An 18,352-nucleotide genomic window follows, 5' to 3' on the forward strand; every position below is an offset into this window, starting at 1 on the left:
AAAATTATTTTAAAAGAAATTATGATAAATTAAAGCAAAACGTGCATGAAACTCTTCCGTTTTGAATGAGTACGAAAGAAATTATTTAGATTCCTAAGGTATTTCACAACCGACATTCATCATACTAAATCCAGAGACTCTAAATTAAATGTTTAACGAGTTCAAGTATCTATCATATGTTACACGTGTTGGTAGCGAAAAAGAAATTATTTAGTTCTTTAAATTTTACTTTTAAATCGATTTACACTCGCATTAATAAATAATAATATTATACCATCAAATAATACATACATATTATACATCCATATTTTGCCTTCTATCGATCTTCGGATCTATCACATATTAAATTTATCATTTATTTTCTTTCTTTTCATATCTGTTCGGCAGTCGGCTTTCATTAGGCATACTTTTTTTTGAAAGTGGGAAATGTCATTAATAAAATCATAGCGCCACAGAAGCTAATCCGTCAGCAGTTACCAACAAGTCTAACTTCGGCGGAACCTCTTCAGTCCGAAAAACGTTGGAAAAATCATCAGCATATATTAATCTTTATTCAATTGAGAAAAAATGTTTTTATCACTACCTTTAGTACTTTATCCACACAAAAATTGAAAGAATATACAACTATCAGATTTGAATTTTAATTGGTAAATGATGGATTTATTTTGTGGTAGGAAAAAAATATGACAGTGTAGAAGAAGATTTGACCAAAGCAGTGGGTAGAAAGGCAAAGATTTTTATTTATTTACAGTTGTATGGTGAGCGGTGTGACTGTTAGTGAAGTCAGAGAGACTGTGGAAGAAAGTGAAGACACGTGTCGAGCATGCAGACAATCAGAGGTTTTGAGCTAACTAATGATTAAGAAGGTAAAGGGTTTTGTGTCTTAAGAATCAAGAGAGAGAAACAGAAACGGGGTTGATGAGACAAAGCAAGGAGGGGCCCATGTTGAAACGTTATGATGTTTGCCAACACTCACTTAGCTGGACCCACGCTCTTCTTGCTGTTTTTTTTTTAACTTTTTTATAACAAATATATGAATGGTGTTTTTTGGAATATATGATGAGGAGATTCAACTTCAATGAGAGGTGGGTGTCATGGGTGATGGGCTGTTTGAAGTCTTCTTATGTATCTGTGCTTGTGAATGGTAGCCCCACAGGCAAATTCAAAATGGAAAAAGGGATTAGACAAGGAGATCCATTAGCTCCTTTCCTATTTCTAATGGTAGCAGAAGGGCTTAATGGGATCATGAGGAGGGCGATGTTCACAGATCACTTTGCTCCCCTGAAGGTGGGCTCTAGAGATAAGGTGGATGTTGCTCTATTACAATTCGCAGACGATGCTCTATTTTTTGGAGAGGCAACTTTGCAGAATATTTTAACATTGAAATGCATACTGAGGTGTTTTGAGTTGACTTCCGGGTTAAAGGTTAATTTTGCAAAGAGTAAATTGGCAGGAGTTTCGATTACAGCTACGGAGACCAATCGTTTTGCTGCTCTATTACATTGTAGGGTCATGGAATTGCCGTTTGTTTATTTGGGTCTCCCAATTGGTGGGAGTTCTAGGCGGCTTACCTTCTGGGAGCCTGTCATTCAAAAGTTAAGGAAAAGACTCTCCTCTTGGAAAAGCAAGAATTTATCTTTTGGAGGGAGAGTGTGCCTGGTGAAGAGTGTGCTATCTGCCTTACCATTATACTTTATCTCTTGTTACAGGATGCCCAAAGGGGTGATCAAGAAGTGCAACCAAATAATGATGCGATTTCTCTGGGGAGGTTCGGAGGAAGATAGGAAGATAGCTTGGGTTAGTTGGGCACAATTGTGTAAATCAAAGGCGGAAGGTGGCCTTGGCATTAAGGACCTTGACAGCTTTAATATTGCACTGCTTGGAAAATGGCGATGGAGATTACTGCAGAACCAGAACCTTCTCTGGTGTCGGGTTTTACTCGCTAAGTATGGGCCAGGATCGAAGTCAAAGAAATCTAGCTGGTGGGTGGATTTATATGCTTGCTGTGGAGAAAATTCTTTGGGAAACTGGTTTGATAATGGCATCTGCAGGAGAATAGGGGAAGGGGATGACACTTCCTTCTGGGAAGATAATTGGCATGGAACTGGAAAATTTCAGGAACAATTTGTGGATCTGTACGGAGTGTCATGTCAACAGAACAAGAAAATAGCTGAGATGGGGCAATGGATTAATGGAAGCTGGACCTGGTCTTTTCAATGGAATGGATCTGTGGATGGGGAACTGCAGGTACAATTGAATGAAGTTATGAGAATTGTTTCTTCATTCTCTCTAATCCAAGGTAAGAAAGATTGCTGGTTCTGGACTCGGGAAAGAGAAGGTATATTCACAGTAAAATCTGCCTATGAAGCGATTTTCTTTAAAGAAATTGGAGACACAGAAGAGTGCTTTTCTCTTCTTTGGAAACTGTTGGCTCCGTCTAATTGTTTAGCCTTTGGCTGGAGGGTTCTTCTGAACAGAGTACAGACGAAAGACAACTTGATTCGCAGACATGTTCAACTTAGTGACTGTTTATGCCCCCTTTGCAGTTCACACGAAGAAACGGTGATGCATCTACTTTTCTTTTGTCAGCATGCTTGGCTGGTTTGGTCCCATATGTTTAAGTGGCTGGGAATCAATTTTGTTCAACCCAGTTCTTGCAAGGAGCATTTTGTACAATTTGGTGGCTTGCTCGTAGGTATCAAGAAGGTGGGAATTATGTCTATTTGGGTATCTGTGATCTGGCATATTTGGCAGAGTAGGAATGAAGCAGTTTTCAGAGGGGGGTCGCTCACTCCAGAAGAAATATTTGACAACTGCAGAATGAGGTCGTGGGAATGGCTGAGGGCGAAGTGTAAAACGTTCTCCTATTCTATTTATGAATGGTTTAACGAGCCTGTATCTTGCCTTAGCTCTTTCTGAGGAATTCTGTTTTATATCCAATTGTATTTTTTGTAATTAACAACCTGAGTTTGTTATCTGGTTGTGCTATCTTTTAGTTTTCAAACTTTGTATCGGTTATGGGTTTGTGGTACCCCTTGTACCCCTTTAATACAACATTGCTTATCGAAAAAAAATGAAAAAAAATGAATTTGATACATTTGAAAAAACAAAATAGTTAATTTAATGGTTAATGATGAAATTAGTCACAATTTTGTAAGCGAGTTGGATTATCTTTTGTTCTTTAACAGAAAAATGACGTGTGGTGACGGTAAAAAACAGCCAGTAATTGTAAAAATGACTGTCACTAAACGTCATTTATCTACCAAGAGATTAAAATTGTTCCGGTAATGAATACTAAAGTGGGGTATAAGCCTCAAACCCTAGCAGAGCAAGGGAATGATAATAGTCTAATCCTCTTATGATAATTGCGCAAAAAGCCCTTTACAATGAACATTAAGTCCCCTTTTATAGAGGTTACATGAACCCTTAATTTCGCTACTAATGGGGCTTGTTGGTTCGTACTTCGCTCAACCCAACTCTCTTACACTTGTTGACTACTCCTGACGTTTGCCCTAAAGGGGATCCCTACTTTCCTAAGTCTTTTCTCTCGCCGCTAGCGAGCTTCATTCTCCAGGGCTTTATCCGTCCATGGGCGAGTCCTTATAGGGTTGGAGGGCTCGCCCAGTCCACAAGTCCACAAGACGTCGAGCTTGAAGCATGAAAGTGCATTGTGTCTTTAAAATGCCTCAATCACCAATTCCTAGTCGCTCACCATTGGGTGAACACCATTCACTCAATCAACAAGACACCAAGCTTGAAGCATGAAAGCGCGGTATGTCTTAGAAAAACTTGTCCGCCACAATTTTCTCTTCCACAACCCTCTTAGCAAATCACCCTTTGCTACTTTCAACCTAGTGCAACGTCCCTCGGTTTGTGGTTTCGACCAACGCGCAAGAACTATACCCAAGTCTAAAATTACAATAGCTTCTCTGCCAAAAGAGTTTTGTGACGCCCATTGAGCGAGCTTGCTCGCCTTTGTTGTTCGCTTACTTCACCCATCATTTTCATCTTTGTCTTTTATGTCACACAACAATTCATGTATAAAATATGGGCCAGATTTTATGCAAACTTTGGTTTACCAAATTAGACATTCACTAATTAGTTTTTTTTTCAAGTCTTCAAGTAAAAAACCAAAATAAAAAAGGGTGAGACAGGCCCATTAAGAAAAGAACATGTTGGGCTTCAATGGAAGAGTAAGACTCAGTTTGTGATGATGATATGATATAACCACATTACCATCATCCTATGCAGAATGAAAGTTCATGCTTGAAAATTGAAAGAGCAAAGAAGAGCACAGAAGAGCAAGAAGAACACGATGGGTTTGATGGTGTTGGAAGCTATGCTCCCTCTGGGAATCATTGCAGGAATGCTCTGTGTCGCGGGAAACGTTCAGTATTACATTCACAAAGCTGCTCATGGCCGAGTCTGTATTCACAAAGATTCAATTTTTCCCAATTTTTCGTTGCAAGATTCGATTTTGATTTGTGGGTATTTTTTGTTTCTATTATTTGTTCTGAAAAATTGGATCTTTTTTCAGCCTAAGCACATCGGGAATGATATGTGGGATGTCGCCATGGAACGAAGGGACAAGAAGATCGTGGACCAAGCTTTTGCTCCTTCTCCTTCGAATTAACAAGGTACCCACTTTCCTCAGATTTACCTTTTTTGATGCTCAATTGCTCTAACAGATTTACTCATAGATCTCTTTGTTACAAGTATTTTGTTTTGTTTTTGACAATTGCATTTTTTTTCTGGTGAGTTTGTTGGAAATTGATTCTGTGAATTTTTAGATTCATAACTTGGATGATTATATGAGCTACAATCACTAGTACCTAGAAGTAAGGCACCATACTAGTTAGATATTGCTCTCTTGAAATAAGGCACTATATATTTTGTGGTTCGAGTATTTTACATTCTTTAATTTATCTAGGACTCTTGTATATAGATGATGTATATGAGCTACAAAGTAAAATTCTTAGAATTATCCTCAAGCTCCTATGATCTTATAAGTCATATGTCATACCTGTTTCACCTAGTCTTTTAGAATCTGTTATTTTCGAACAGCGCTATCCGGAGCTGGTTATTTCATCCACTTTTGTTTTGAACCCTATGGCTTCACCATTTAATCTCAATACCCTCTTTCAATATTTCCCAAGCCAGTTCCCATCTTTGATGGTGAATACACACTGACTTCTTCACAAAGCCTATATCTCAAGACAAGCTTTTTCAGTTTTCACTTTCCAGATAAACGGAGTTCAAGAATTTTTAAAATTAGGTGGTAGTGTTGAAATTAGTTCTAAAAATTTCCAGAGTTACAGTGATGTTCCCGAACTAGATCATAGAAAACAAGCCCTATACTATTTAGATATTACTTCCTTCAAATAAGGCACTATGTATTTATGGTTCAAGCATGGTGCTCTTGAATATTTCTTAGATTCCTATAAGGTGATGATGTATGAGTTTTTAAGTATGACAAGAAAAGAAATCGAAGAATTTTCATCTCATCCCACCTTTTTGTTTTAGAATACAATATTTTCTAACAGAATCATATATGAACATGAAAATTGCTTGTTTTGTCTGTTCCATAAAGATTATGGATCATATGCGCCCTTGATGCTCTACATCATCAGTTGACTGGCAAATCTACTCTTTTTATTATTATTGACTATGGCACTACTTGTGTGTTTGGATGAGCATTTGCAAATTGCAATTTGTTGAATTAGATTTTGCAAAATTGTTCTAGTTCAAAGTGATTAATTGAGTTTGAAGTGAATTGATTTTATATGTGGAAACTTTTGTCTCAAAAGTCAATCTGTAGTAAAATTTAATATGAAATTTTCAACTTAACTCAAAAGTAAACATAATGTTTGGTTGAGGGGATCAGGGGAATGGAGGGGAGGGGAGAGTATGGAATTTTTTTTAAGTTCTCTTGTTTGGTTCAAACTTTTGGAGAGGAGGGAAATGGAGGAGACCAAAATCCCTCCTGACTCAATTTTGGTCCCCTCCAAAATTGGGGGTTTGGAGGGGAGGGATTTTTTTAAAGATGTCTTGTTTGGTTCAAACCTTTGGAGCGGAGGGGAATGGAGGGGACCGAAATCTCTCGAGACTTAATTTAAGTACCCTTCAATTTCAAAAAAAAAAAAAAACTACCCTTCAAAGTTGGGGGATATGGAGGGGGATAAATCATGTGACTAAAATATCCTTATATTTTGTAAAACCCTAACATGATAAGAAGAGGGTTATTTCCCATCCCCCGCCCTTAATGAAACATGGTAAGAATTAAAATCAATCCTGTCCCATCCTTTCATATGAACCAAACACAACCTAAATGTTTCCACTTGTAGTCTAACATGTGTTTGGATACTTGGAAGTGAACCAAAATCACATTTTGTCAGAAGTACCCTTACAAAATCACAGTTGAGAGCCGCAAATAGAGGATAGGAGCTTGCAAAAGTCAATCCAAACTTACCCTAAATCACAATAAAAAATTCATAGCACGTCCACTGTGTACAGCTAAGCTTCTAAAGAATAGTAAAGTTGAAAATTTTCTAGATTTTGTGACGATTATTGATGGAAGCTAGACCAATAGTATTGTGGAGTGTGTTCATTTTTGTGCTAGTGTTGTCCCTATCCTGCTGATGGGGCTTAAAAAATGCACTATTCGTTTAGTATTCAGCTGTCAAATTGAGAAATTACTTTCTATAGAAAAACGCAGGAAAGGAAATCAAGAAATAAGACGAGAACTAAAAGAGGAAAAGGAATGCAAGGGATTAAAATGAGAAATTACTTTTCAGGAAATTGAACTCTAAGATTGGTTATTGTAATGTTTGTGCATGTGTTTTTCTAAGGACTAGTGGTCGTTTATTGTTACAGTATCCTGGAGTTAGATGATTGCGTTAAAGACTTGTCAATTGTCATTATCTTTGGGGGGAAACTGGATTTGTCTTCTGAGAGTCTGAGGTTGGATAAATTTCTCATGTGCCAATTTATTGGTTCTTGGAAAGGAGTAAAGAAGGCAATGTCCTTTGGTTGTGTGCAATTTAAGCAGTGATCTGGAGCCTATGGTTACAAAAATTGTAGAATTAAGAATGATTTCTTGCCATTGCCCATTCTATCAGATAAGGTGGTCTTGTTAGCTTCTTTATGGTGCAGGGTGCTTGATTAGTGGCTTTCAGAGGGTTTTCTTTATTGGATATTCAGAGTGTTTGGCCATTATTCTCTTGGTTATCGTTTTCTTTTAGTTTCTTTCTTTTGGTTGGTGATTTCCTTAAGAGGATATCCTTTCCTTTTCTCCTGCCTAGTCTTTCTTTAATGTGATTTAATTTTATTGGGAAAAAAGGGGAACTTGTCTGAGATAACTACGACATTGTTAACAGAAATTGTGCTCATGGAAACACGTTTATGAGCTTAATTTTGAGGATTTGAGCTAGAAGAGTTTTGATTTTTCTGTGAGTATATATTAGAAATGATAATTTTATGTTGCAAAATGCAGGTTGTTTTATCAATGTGCTTGTGAAGGGAATAAATTGCTTATCCGGTGCTCTTCAGCTGTTCCAAGGAAGCAGAGTGGATCACTACAATTAAATTTGCACTCTTGTATGAAATTTAACATAATATACATATCAATTGCCTTCTCTTAGTTGAGCATGGTGAAATAGATTTGTGATTACTTTGTGGGGCTTTGAAATATTTGTTGCCTTTTAAGTGGAGCATTTTCTTAGTTCAATATAAATCTTGATGTTGCTGGTTGATGATATAAAACAGCTCACGCTCCCAGTTCACATCTCTACAAGGCACTGAAATTAGATCAAAGGGATTGTCATATCATGGCAATTAATAGTATATATGTAGGCTTGGGGTCATTAGGAAGTTGAAGTAAAAGTACACAACAAGAGTTAGGCTTGTGCGTTAATAGATTTTCTGGTTCATCTTTAAGGGGACACTAAACAGGGATAGAAGATTTCAATTCCTTTAGGGGCGGGATAGTGAGTTGGTAAGTTTTTATCAGTGATAGTAATTGATCAAGTGAGGTTTCTCAGAAATGATTTTGGTTCTTGATTTTCTTCTCTTGGTTCTTGGTTTCTTGTTGTTATCAACTAAAAGTCTAAAACAATGTAGATGAAAGAAAGTATTATTGTTTGTGTCAGCATGATCGACCAGGCTGTCCCTTTAAACATAGGGGCAGTAACGGATACTGATTTAAGTTATAGCTTACAAAATATTCATTCAAACTGATGATTGAATATGATGATAATTGCAAGGATGATAATAATAATTCACCACACTTTGGACTCTTTCTAAATATCTTTTCAACAAATCCTTGCTGCTACTCGGTTGTTTGTACTTGTGGAAAGAAAAGTAAACCTCTTCTGTATATTCCAGCTTCTCAAACTCTTGTCCTAGTAAGCATGATTTGTTTGCTTCGATATTAGGAAAAGTTATGCAATATAATGACTATTTTGTTTGTGACTTGAAGTTAGCTTTGGTAGGCAAGTTAAATATCGTAAGATTGGGGTCACAACATTAAACCATGAGAAAGTCATTTATTGGGAGAGATCGCAATTGTATTTTGAATAGGTGAACACTTGTCAAAGACCAAAAAGAAGTTAGCTTGGTTATTTTAGCGGAAAAGCTTATCAACCAATTGGTTCACAAGCAATGCCAAAATAGATAGTGCTCCCTGCAGTGAAAGGATCAAATTAAAGCAATGCATACATATGCAAAGAATTCAGGTTTGCTTGATGCTCAATCACCGGTACTACATCCTATAGTGACTATCACATTGTGTGAGAAAAAGAAATGAGTGTTCAAAACTATCTCAGTACTAAAGTTTTGTTTGATTTTTGTGTGTGTTTTGCTCTCACAATCCTAACTCGAGTGTGGTGAAGACTAAATGTCTCATCATGAGCGCCGCGTTTAAGAATTGAACTCTCGACCTAGGAATTTAAATAATCACTTTTTACCATACTACGAGCTTCCATTGGGTGTATATACTAAAGTTTAGTTTGAAGTCAACATATATTAAATGTTTGAAAATCTTTGTATTATTAATTCTATAATTAAAATCAATTTAAGTTAACAAGCTTTTGTGAGTATTTTATGAAACTTAGAATTGATTATGATGAAAAAATAATTTGATCTGAGTATGCAAATATGCCACCACTTCCACCAAATAAATAATTGCATAGAAAAATAGGAGAAAGAATATAATTAGGTAGAAAGAAACAATGCATGAGATAAGCAGAGTTCTAAAACTATCAAAGCTTTGGTACACAATAGTTTCAAAATTAATACCTAGCTTGTTGGAAGTGTTATCGGTATCTGTAGCACACATTTTAAAGCGAAAAAGCTTACCTTCCTTTACATTCTTAATAATAAGTTTAATTGTCTTCAGAACAATAATAATAATAATAATACAGTGGTGGTGATTGGGGAGATGCATGTGACATTTGTGGCATGTGATTGTTTCTTATCGCTACAAGCGGCAGAGTTTAGGTGGTCAAAACCATATATAAATTGTAAGTGTTCTTAAAATATTGTGTTTAGCAATATTTTATAATAATAATAATAATAATAATAATAATATATCTAGATTGTGAAATTTTATTATTTCATTAGAAGGATAAAACGAGATAAGTTATTTTAATCCTCAAATAAAATATATCTTAATAAAATTAGGAGTATTCTTCATGTGACTAATATAATGCCCCTTAAATATAAAAATGAGAAAAAAAGATGAGAGATATTTCTTCTGTGTTGTTCCATCAAATGCTTTGGAGAACAGTCAACTCTTCAATTTGAGTAGCTGTGTTGCTTAAAAAACACCAACAAATCTAAATAAGGAGAGAATATTGGAATAGCAAGTATGCATGCCAAATCCCTAGGGGTAGTTGGCTTAGCGCACGAAGACAGAAATTAAAAAATAATAATTGAGTAAAGGCTTGAACTGATTGTTTGGTGCTGAGCTGTGGATGTGATCCCTAGCTTCCTAGTTTCTACACCACTCCCCAATCTCATATTCTCATAGAATAATGTTGTGTAGACATCTCATTTTTACCTCCACATTATACAAATAGGAAGAGAAAACAGAGAAATGAGTGATATGATTTGTGATTTGACAAGAACTACAGAGAGATATGAAGAAAAATAAAAAATGTGTGAAAATGAAATAAGAGAAGAAGTAAGATGTGAATATATCATTGCTCTAATATGATATCATCTCATTATTGCATCTATATATTGGCATTGAGTTATGATCCGTAGAACACTGATTAGTGGCTAATATCGACACTCATATAAACCCTCATTTTTCTCTCTAGAGTTTACACCTTTTGAGTGTACACCAAACATTTTGATAAGCCTTTCTCATCTTTATTTCCTTTGGTTCTTTTTTATAGAGATTGAGACATTGAGTTATTGACGGGAACACAAAATTAACATGTAATATTGGTGTTGTTTTAAATTTTAAAATAGTTTACAATTTTTTTATATAGCTATTGATGAATATATCTTTTTGAAAAACCTTAAGTTATGCAATATTATAAATAATTTTAAATTTTAAATTTTTTTTAGGTTTTTTAAAAAATAAAATGTAGGAGTTGTGAACCCACGAGAAATAACTCAGTTGACAATGCAAATTGAGTGTGTATGAAGAATTATCGCTTCCAATCTCCACATAATACACCCAAGAATGAGATGAAAAAATTAATTGATTAACTTTGATTAGATCTCGAACCCGAAATAGCCAACATTTAAATGGTGACAGGATACCCGGGTGGTTTGTAAGTAAAAGAATGTTGGAGTCAAGACGGCTTCTAAGCTTAAAGTCATAGCAAATTAGTTGGATCGTTGGCTTGAAGTGATCTTTACATTTCTAAGCAGTTTTTTTTCTTTTTCTTTTCATACACATAATTAAATCCTTGAGATTGATCTAGTTTGACATGTGTAGGTTTGACATATGATCTTGAAAATTAAAATCCAGCCCGTGATATATTCAAACATTCACACATTAGGGACCAAGGAAGGGAGATCACTGTTATAGATGAATTATTTGACTTTCATTCAGTGTATTATTAATTTATAGTTTCTTTTTGAAAGTATTAATTTATTATAATTAATACAACATACAAATGAAAGGATTAGGAAAAAAATAAGGAAAAATGTGGACGGCAAATATTTTATTTATTACACGAATATTAATGTTATCTGAATGATTGGATAGGAAAAATTATAGTGGTATAATTTATAATTTAGCAGGACGTTGTTTCAGTACCTATTGAAAGTAGAAGGATGTACAATGTGCTACCCTTTAATTTATTTTTTAACATTCAAAGGATAAGATTGTAAATTTTAAAAAGTTAATTATGAAGAAAACATGATGGCTTAATTGCAACTTTGGTCCCCGACGTTTACCAATGCCACGATTTTGGTCCCCCACCTAATTTAATTACATGGATGGTCCTCGACGTTGTAGGCCGTGTGCAACGTTAGTCCTACCGTTTATTTCTTAATGGAGGAGGCTTACATGGACGTCCAGTTGGAGAGAGAAAGGAGGTATGAGGAGAGAGGGAAACACGTGAGTATCACGTGACCCTTATCTGAACCCATTATACCCAAACCCCTGACCTCCCTGGAACGAAGAAGGTAACGCGATTTAGATCCCTAGGGTTTCAGATTTGGGTATAATGGGTTCATATAAGGTTCACGTGATACTCACGTGCTCCCCTCTCTCCTCAGATCTCCTTTTTCTCTCCAACTAGACGTCCACGTAAGCCTCCTCCATTAAGAAATAAACGGTAGGACTAACGTTGCACGCAGCCTACAACGTCGGGGACCATCTATGTAATTAAATTAGGTGGGGGAGCAAAATCGTGGCATTGGTAAACGTCGGGGACCAAAGTTGTAATTAAGCCAAACATGATTAAAGCCAACATGTACGAAATTCCTTCACTTCTAGAGGGTATCAAGGAAATTATTTTTAAGGGCTCAGAAGTTAATCTTGATATATTAAATATATGCGGTCAATTAATAAGAACGTTGTTGTTGCTCCGGTACCCTTTTAAAATAGAAGAGTTCAGAACCCTCAATTTAAATTATTTAGAATGTAAAGGATTAAATTGCAAATTATGAAAATTGTTATGGAAAAAATCATGGTAAATTAAGCTTATATGGTATGAAACTCCTTATTTTTAGAAATTATTATTAAATCTTTATTGAATATTCTAAATTGGACTTGCCGTTTAGATACGTGAATTAATTATGGATGGTTACAGTTAATCAATTGACTTTTGACTTTTTATAAGGGCAATCAGATCATAACATTCAATGGCCACAATAAAATTAATCCAATTGCAAATAAAACCACCATAGCCCTGTTTGTGATGTAACTATCCAATGCCAATAAAACCAAAATTCACAAAAACTTTCAGAAATAAGAGTCAGAAGGATAAAACTTTGTAAAATGGCAGAAATGAAATTAAACTAAGCTATTTGCCATCCTCATGATCAATTTCTAAGCTTCCATTTCACTTTTCCTACCTAAAATCTATAAACAAGACAATGCCAACAAACGCCAGGCATAAAGTACACACTGAATTTCCAAGATGGCTTTTTTCAGGAGCAATATTATATAATCAAAATCTTGGGTCACATAAAAGAATGCACATGGTGATAAGTACTGGTGGTGACGAAGGGAAGAAGCATTGGTGTGCCCACAAACATTCTTTACAGGTTATGAAAACTTTCAAGTTTCAACTACATCAAAGGTGTCACATTTTTATTCCTTGTCAATGAGAAAAACCTGAATTCATCACATATAGAATCACTTTTGGCTGCAACATTCACACCACAACGAATCATAGTAAAGGAGATAAACAGATTTACACAAAAAAATTATATTACCACAGGTATAAACTAACCAAGAGCCTAAGCAAATAAGGAGAAGCAGCGAGTCGGCGACACCAAAAAAAGGTGTGTTTTGGAAGAGTTTTTCTGAACACGGTTATTGAGCTTTGCATATGACTGGATTGAGGAAGGACAGCAACTGGAAGATTATACACAAAGAATATGTCAGGGTGCATATTCATGTTCAAGGGTAGGTTGTGTTCGAGTAACTGTTGCGGCCGGTGCTTTTGTATCCCCGACAGAGGCCATGTGAAGAGCTTCACCCATATCTGCAGATCTTTCCATCTGCTGTATTTTCTTGTTTCTCATGTACTTGACCACCCACACAATTAGTAAATACAATAGCACCAGCAATAGCAATCCACCAAGGACAGAGCCTACAATAATCCAAACTTTCTTGTTACTCTTGCTCTCCTTTTTAGCACTCGGTACCGGAGTCGGAGCAGGAACCGGAGAGGGAGCAGTGGACTCAACCACTATAGAGTAATGACCCTGTCTTGAGGTAGAGCATGTGTCGCCTCCTGTTACATTGCTGAAATTGGAAGAACCCTGTAAATCAAACCAGACACATTTCGCAACGGCACCGTGAGGAGCAGCTTTCACATCCTGGAACTTGACTTTTACAGGGTCACGGGAAGCAGTTATATGCAGTTCCGGTAAACCGGTAGCTGACAAATCCGAAGCATCATATGCGAGCAATCCCAGGACAGGAGCCAGGTAAGTATAATTAGGCAAAGGGTAGTACCTAGTGGACAATTTACCCAAATTCTGGTAGACCAAAACAATCCTTTTCACATAAGGACTCACAATGATTCCCTCGGGAATTTGAAACTCATTGTACACTGCAACACCATATCTCCTTAAACTGCCACTCCTTAACCTCAATGCAGCAACCTTAACACCAGTCAAATTCGAAGGAAGAAGCTGAGTTCCATCATAAACAGTACCGGTTTTCGGCTTGCCCAAACCTCTGTAGGCATATTCTTGAAGAATTACATCAAGGGACTTGGCTTGGCTGCTAGACTGAGCCCTAACATGGGGGAATGAATGACACCATAGAAGAACAAGAACAAGCACCGCGAGACTCCGAACGAGAAGCCCCATCGATGCTTGTTAGAGATATATATTTTACTCAACAACAACCCCTCAATCAAAAGGAACAATGGCTGATGAAATTCAGAGTGGATGATTAAAAAATTGAAATCACCTGAAAAGGGGTTTAAGTAGTAGCAGCCACGTTTCTAGGTCTTGTTTGCAAAATCAACGGGTAGGGTACTATATATAAAGAACAATATTCCTTCTTTCTTTCTTTCCCAAAGGGTGTGTTGATTGAAAAAGCAGCAAACTTTGAAGGTTTTAACCGTTGCAACGATTCCCCTCACTCACAGAAAAGGCAACAATTTAGGAATCTTAATTGGTTCTAATTGTGGGCATTTAATTTGCATTTCACTACCCTAATTCTTCTCAATTATGATGAACTAGCACAATGACAAAGGGAATTGCATTTGGGTTTTGATTGGCAATTTGGCAGCTAAAACACTTGAAAGCTGAAAGCCCTAAAATATACACACATGTTCATGGATTTCAGAACCAGAAATTTCTAGAAGATGGAGCTGAATTGAAGAACAAAACAGCATTAAATTAACAGTTAACACTCACTGTGAGCTTCAAACTTCACTTCACTCACAATCTAGGTTCCTGGTAGCTGAAGATGAATCTGCAGAGTCATACCCCATTACATGAATGAATCAATGAATGATGATGCTCAGCTGGATTCCATTGATTTCTTCTTCTTCTTCTTCTTCTTCTTCTTCAACTTGTTGTTCTTGTTTTGCAATTTGGCTCCACACAGTGCAGAAGAGGAATGCAAGAACCAATCAAGAGAGTGGAAGATAAGGTGGAAGAAGGAACAACCTCAAACTCTCTCTCTCTCTCTCTCTGGTGAGATGAGAATGAGAAGCAGAAGAAAACACAAACACAACACACAAAAAGCAGAAAGCAGTGTATGTCACTGTTGGTTGTGGCCCTGGGCAAAAACACTCACCCAGATTGTAAATAGTGCTGTAATAATACAATTAAATAAACCACCGACATTTATGAGACTAATCTCTCGATAATCTAAGATTACATTTAGCGAATAGGTATTTCCCAACGAATATTTTCATGCGCGTCACTCATGAATCAAACCCCAAACTAAATGTTTAAAGAACTCAACTATCTACCAGTTGTGTTGTAACATTTTTCTCTTTCTGTTCTTAAATAAGAATATATACGATAGGTTGGTACCAAGAAATATATAAAATAACAACTTTGCTTATTTTGTACGAGATGAGTGATACACAGTAGTATTAATGTGTTTTTCCCATTTTAAAATTTGAATGATATTTTTTTTTCATATCAAGACTTTCTATTTATATCATTTTGTAAATATCAATGATTTACATAATGTTCCACCAATTTAACGCTTCCAAACAAACAATGAATTCTCCTATTTTTGTTTAAAAAAAAGAATTCTATTATTTTCAAAATTTCAAATGATTTTTCCAAAACAAGTCTTTCTATTTTCTTAGTGCATAAATATCAACAAATTGCATAATGATCCACCGATTTAATACATACAAACAAAAAGAGGGATATGGTTAATTTTAATATGAAAAAGTTGATGCTCGTCACTACAAATATGTTAGTTGAAAGAATATACACGATGAACATTAGTTGATACGAGTGGTATATGTTTGATATTTTTTTAAAAAGTCTTAAGTTTAAATTTTATAAATGAATAAAACTCATTAACAGGGCTAGTTCAACTATGATGTAAATATGCTAAATTCAAACAACATTGCATCACATGTAAAAGTTATACAAATTACTTAAATTTGAAGGATTTGGAGTACTAGTTGGGTTCTTGGATTCTCATCATATGTATGTTTAGTGTGTCGTCTCTCACCGGTTGGGTTTGTGTTCTCGGCAAGCCTTTGTGTAGAATATTTTTATTTCAGAGCATTATTTAATAAATTTTAATGTATTATAGATATAATTTTTTTTTAATCTAAGTTTAAACTTTTTTATTAATATTATTCGAATATTCTTTTATCCTCAATTCTGATAAATAGCAAATAAAAATATTGATATTTGTTTTATATAGTTTCTGTCTTATCCTATAATCTCTTTACAGAAGGTCTCCCTTAATTATTATAGGCTTAGAAAGCATTAGAAAGAAGAAGGGAGGATGGAGACTGAAATAAACATGTGTGAAAATCAAATCATAATGCTCTGATTACATGCTTCTAAGTTCTAACTAGTAATTAACTATTTGTTTTGGACAGCTAAAATTGTAAAAGCCTCACATGACTCATTGCCAAAAGAGTTTCTAGTAATGATATGTTCACATTCCGATTCTTTTACATATCATTTCAACTTAATATTTTTTCCTATCTCTTTCTTATGTTTTAATCACATCACTTATTATATTATTCATATCTCTTTTATTTCTATCTCGGTCTTAGGTGTAAATGCGTTAACCTAAAATTATTTTGTCAAAATAGAAGCCCACATGGCTCTCGAGTCTTTTTACAACGATGACCCTACTTGTTTTGCATATCTTCCAAGTTGTCCTATCCTGAGCGTAAGTCACGTGGCTCCAAATTGTATGACTTGGTGGTGGGTCTATTTAGGAGTGCAGGGCAGAGGAACTTGTGAAACAATAATGGGGATGAATCAATATCAACCTGCCAAAAATAGAAGCTAATAATTTCATCATTGATCAATTTTCTTGCAGAATAATTTCTAACATGCAACAATGATGAAAAGATAATGTGCTGTATCCATTTAGGATTGAATACATGAGACAAATTTAAAGCTGCCCATTAAAGTCCATTAAAATAAGGTTTTTAACCTCAGTTAGTTTGAAAATATCCCAATACCTAAAGAAACACTTCTACATGAACAACCGCTTCCAAGCACGAATGTGGGTAGTTTAGCATAATCAATGAATGATAATGAAGAAGTTGTAAAATAATAATTAACCGTAGCAAACTAAACATGATTGTATCATAGGAATGATACATAACACGGAAACATGTTATGCGAAACTACTCACAAAAGCTAATCGATAAAACCGTGCTTGGAAGCGGTCATGTCATATAGGCTATAGCATGATTGTTATTTTACAACCCCTTTTTATTCCACTTTTTAATCAAGCGTTTTCAATTTTGATATTGGAACCAAAATCAATCAACTCCTAAGTTGTATATATAAAGTTCGAAAAGTGGGGACTAGGCCTAATAAATAATCCTTACATTAAAGGGAAAGTAATTTTACCCAAAGCATTAGCAACAGTATTACCAGAGGTACAAATAAAGGCAAAATAAATAAAACATCAAAATTAGAAAGTAAAATACAAATATACAATAATTTCGGACCTTAGAAGCAAGGTAAAAAGTTCTATTCACAATGACGTTTCCAAGCTTCAAATAAGACTAGACAATCATATTCAAAACAAGTCTGACGAAAACAAATTAAGTTTAGGTGCTATGGATAGAGCTCATCGGAAGCAAAAAGCCTACACAACTACATGAGAAAGAATTGCAAAACACGTTGTTGTTACAACAACAAGAACCTCACCATTGTTGTCCTTAACAATGGAGCCGAAACCAGCAAGGCTCACACATGTAACAAAGGCGCCAAAGTTAATCTTAATAACACCTGTTCTAGGATGCAGCCATACAACAGGGAAGTCTCATAACTGGTTGAGACAGACGCTACTAGAGTTAGATGCGTGAGCATCGCACGACACAAAACATGCTCTAGCGGGGAGGGGTGGAACAGAACTTCAACTCATTCATGTCTGCACGGGATAGTGATACCGCGTTAATCAACACTTCTCTTTCTTCACAGGATAATGATTTCTCATTTCAACCTTTAGTTTTTTCAGCACCCTCTCCTTAACAAAATTGAAAATTGGGTCTTTGACTTACCATTCATAGTTGAAAGTCTCTAGTACTTGTCATACCTCTCTATTGCATTCACATTCAATAACTATTTCAGCTCATCAAATTGTTGGTTAGGTATATTTCGGCTGCAAGTGAGCATAGACTTATCAAGATTGATAATTTTACCCGACACATGCTCATAAGAGTGAAGTATCTCTCTTATACTTCTAACTTCCAGAACAATTGCTCTTGAATAAAAAAATATTGTTGTGTGCAAACAAAAGATGAGAGATAACAAGAGAAAAGCAAACAAATTTGATACCATGAATATTAAGGAAACAAGATAACAAAACTTCCCAACATAATATAAATGAATAGGGAGAGAAAGGATCACCTTGCGGTAAGTCTTTTTGAGGTGAAAAATATTGTGTGGGGTTACCATTTAGCATTAGAGAAAAGCTCATAGTTAAAACACAATTCATAATGAGTGAAGCCCAATCAGGGGAAACTCATATGTA

At 35.5% G+C, this 18,352-nt stretch overlaps 2 protein-coding genes across 2 annotated transcripts; one reads left to right on the forward strand and one right to left on the reverse strand.

The window, feature by feature from the left end:
- The first annotated feature begins 4,244 nt into the window (after positions 1-4,244).
- On the forward strand, positions 4,245-7,761 carry LOC130748555 (NADH dehydrogenase [ubiquinone] 1 alpha subcomplex subunit 1). Its single transcript, XM_057601780.1, has 3 exons — positions 4,245-4,423; positions 4,538-4,637; positions 7,493-7,761. The coding sequence occupies exons 1-2, from the start codon at positions 4,316-4,318 to the stop codon at positions 4,631-4,633; spliced, it is 204 nt and encodes a 67-aa protein (XP_057457763.1). The 5' UTR covers positions 4,245-4,315; the 3' UTR covers positions 4,634-4,637; positions 7,493-7,761.
- Positions 7,762-12,754: 4,993 nt separating this feature from the next.
- Positions 12,755-14,933, reverse strand: LOC130748458 (uncharacterized). The gene has a single exon (XM_057601676.1). It carries the CDS (start codon positions 14,005-14,007, stop codon positions 13,069-13,071), a length of 939 nt encoding a protein of 312 aa, XP_057457659.1. The 5' UTR covers positions 14,008-14,933; the 3' UTR covers positions 12,755-13,068.
- Between the last annotated feature and the right edge of the window lie 3,419 nt (positions 14,934-18,352).

The sequence above is a fragment of the Lotus japonicus genome, chromosome 3 (genome assembly GCF_012489685.1).
Source record: "Lotus japonicus ecotype B-129 chromosome 3, LjGifu_v1.2".
NCBI lineage: Eukaryota > Viridiplantae > Streptophyta > Magnoliopsida > Fabales > Fabaceae > Lotus > Lotus japonicus.

Coding starts and splice junctions, on each gene's coding strand:
- LOC130748555 (XM_057601780.1), top strand. CDS start 4,316: ATGGGTTTGATGGTGTTGGAAGCTATGCTCCCTCTGGGAATCATTGCA. Junction 4,424..4,537: donor ACAAAGCTGCTCATGGCCGA/GTCTGTATTCAC, acceptor ATCTTTTTTCAG/CCTAAGCACATCGGGAATGA.
- LOC130748458 (XM_057601676.1), bottom strand. CDS start 14,007: ATGGGGCTTCTCGTTCGGAGTCTCGCGGTGCTTGTTCTTGTTCTTCTA.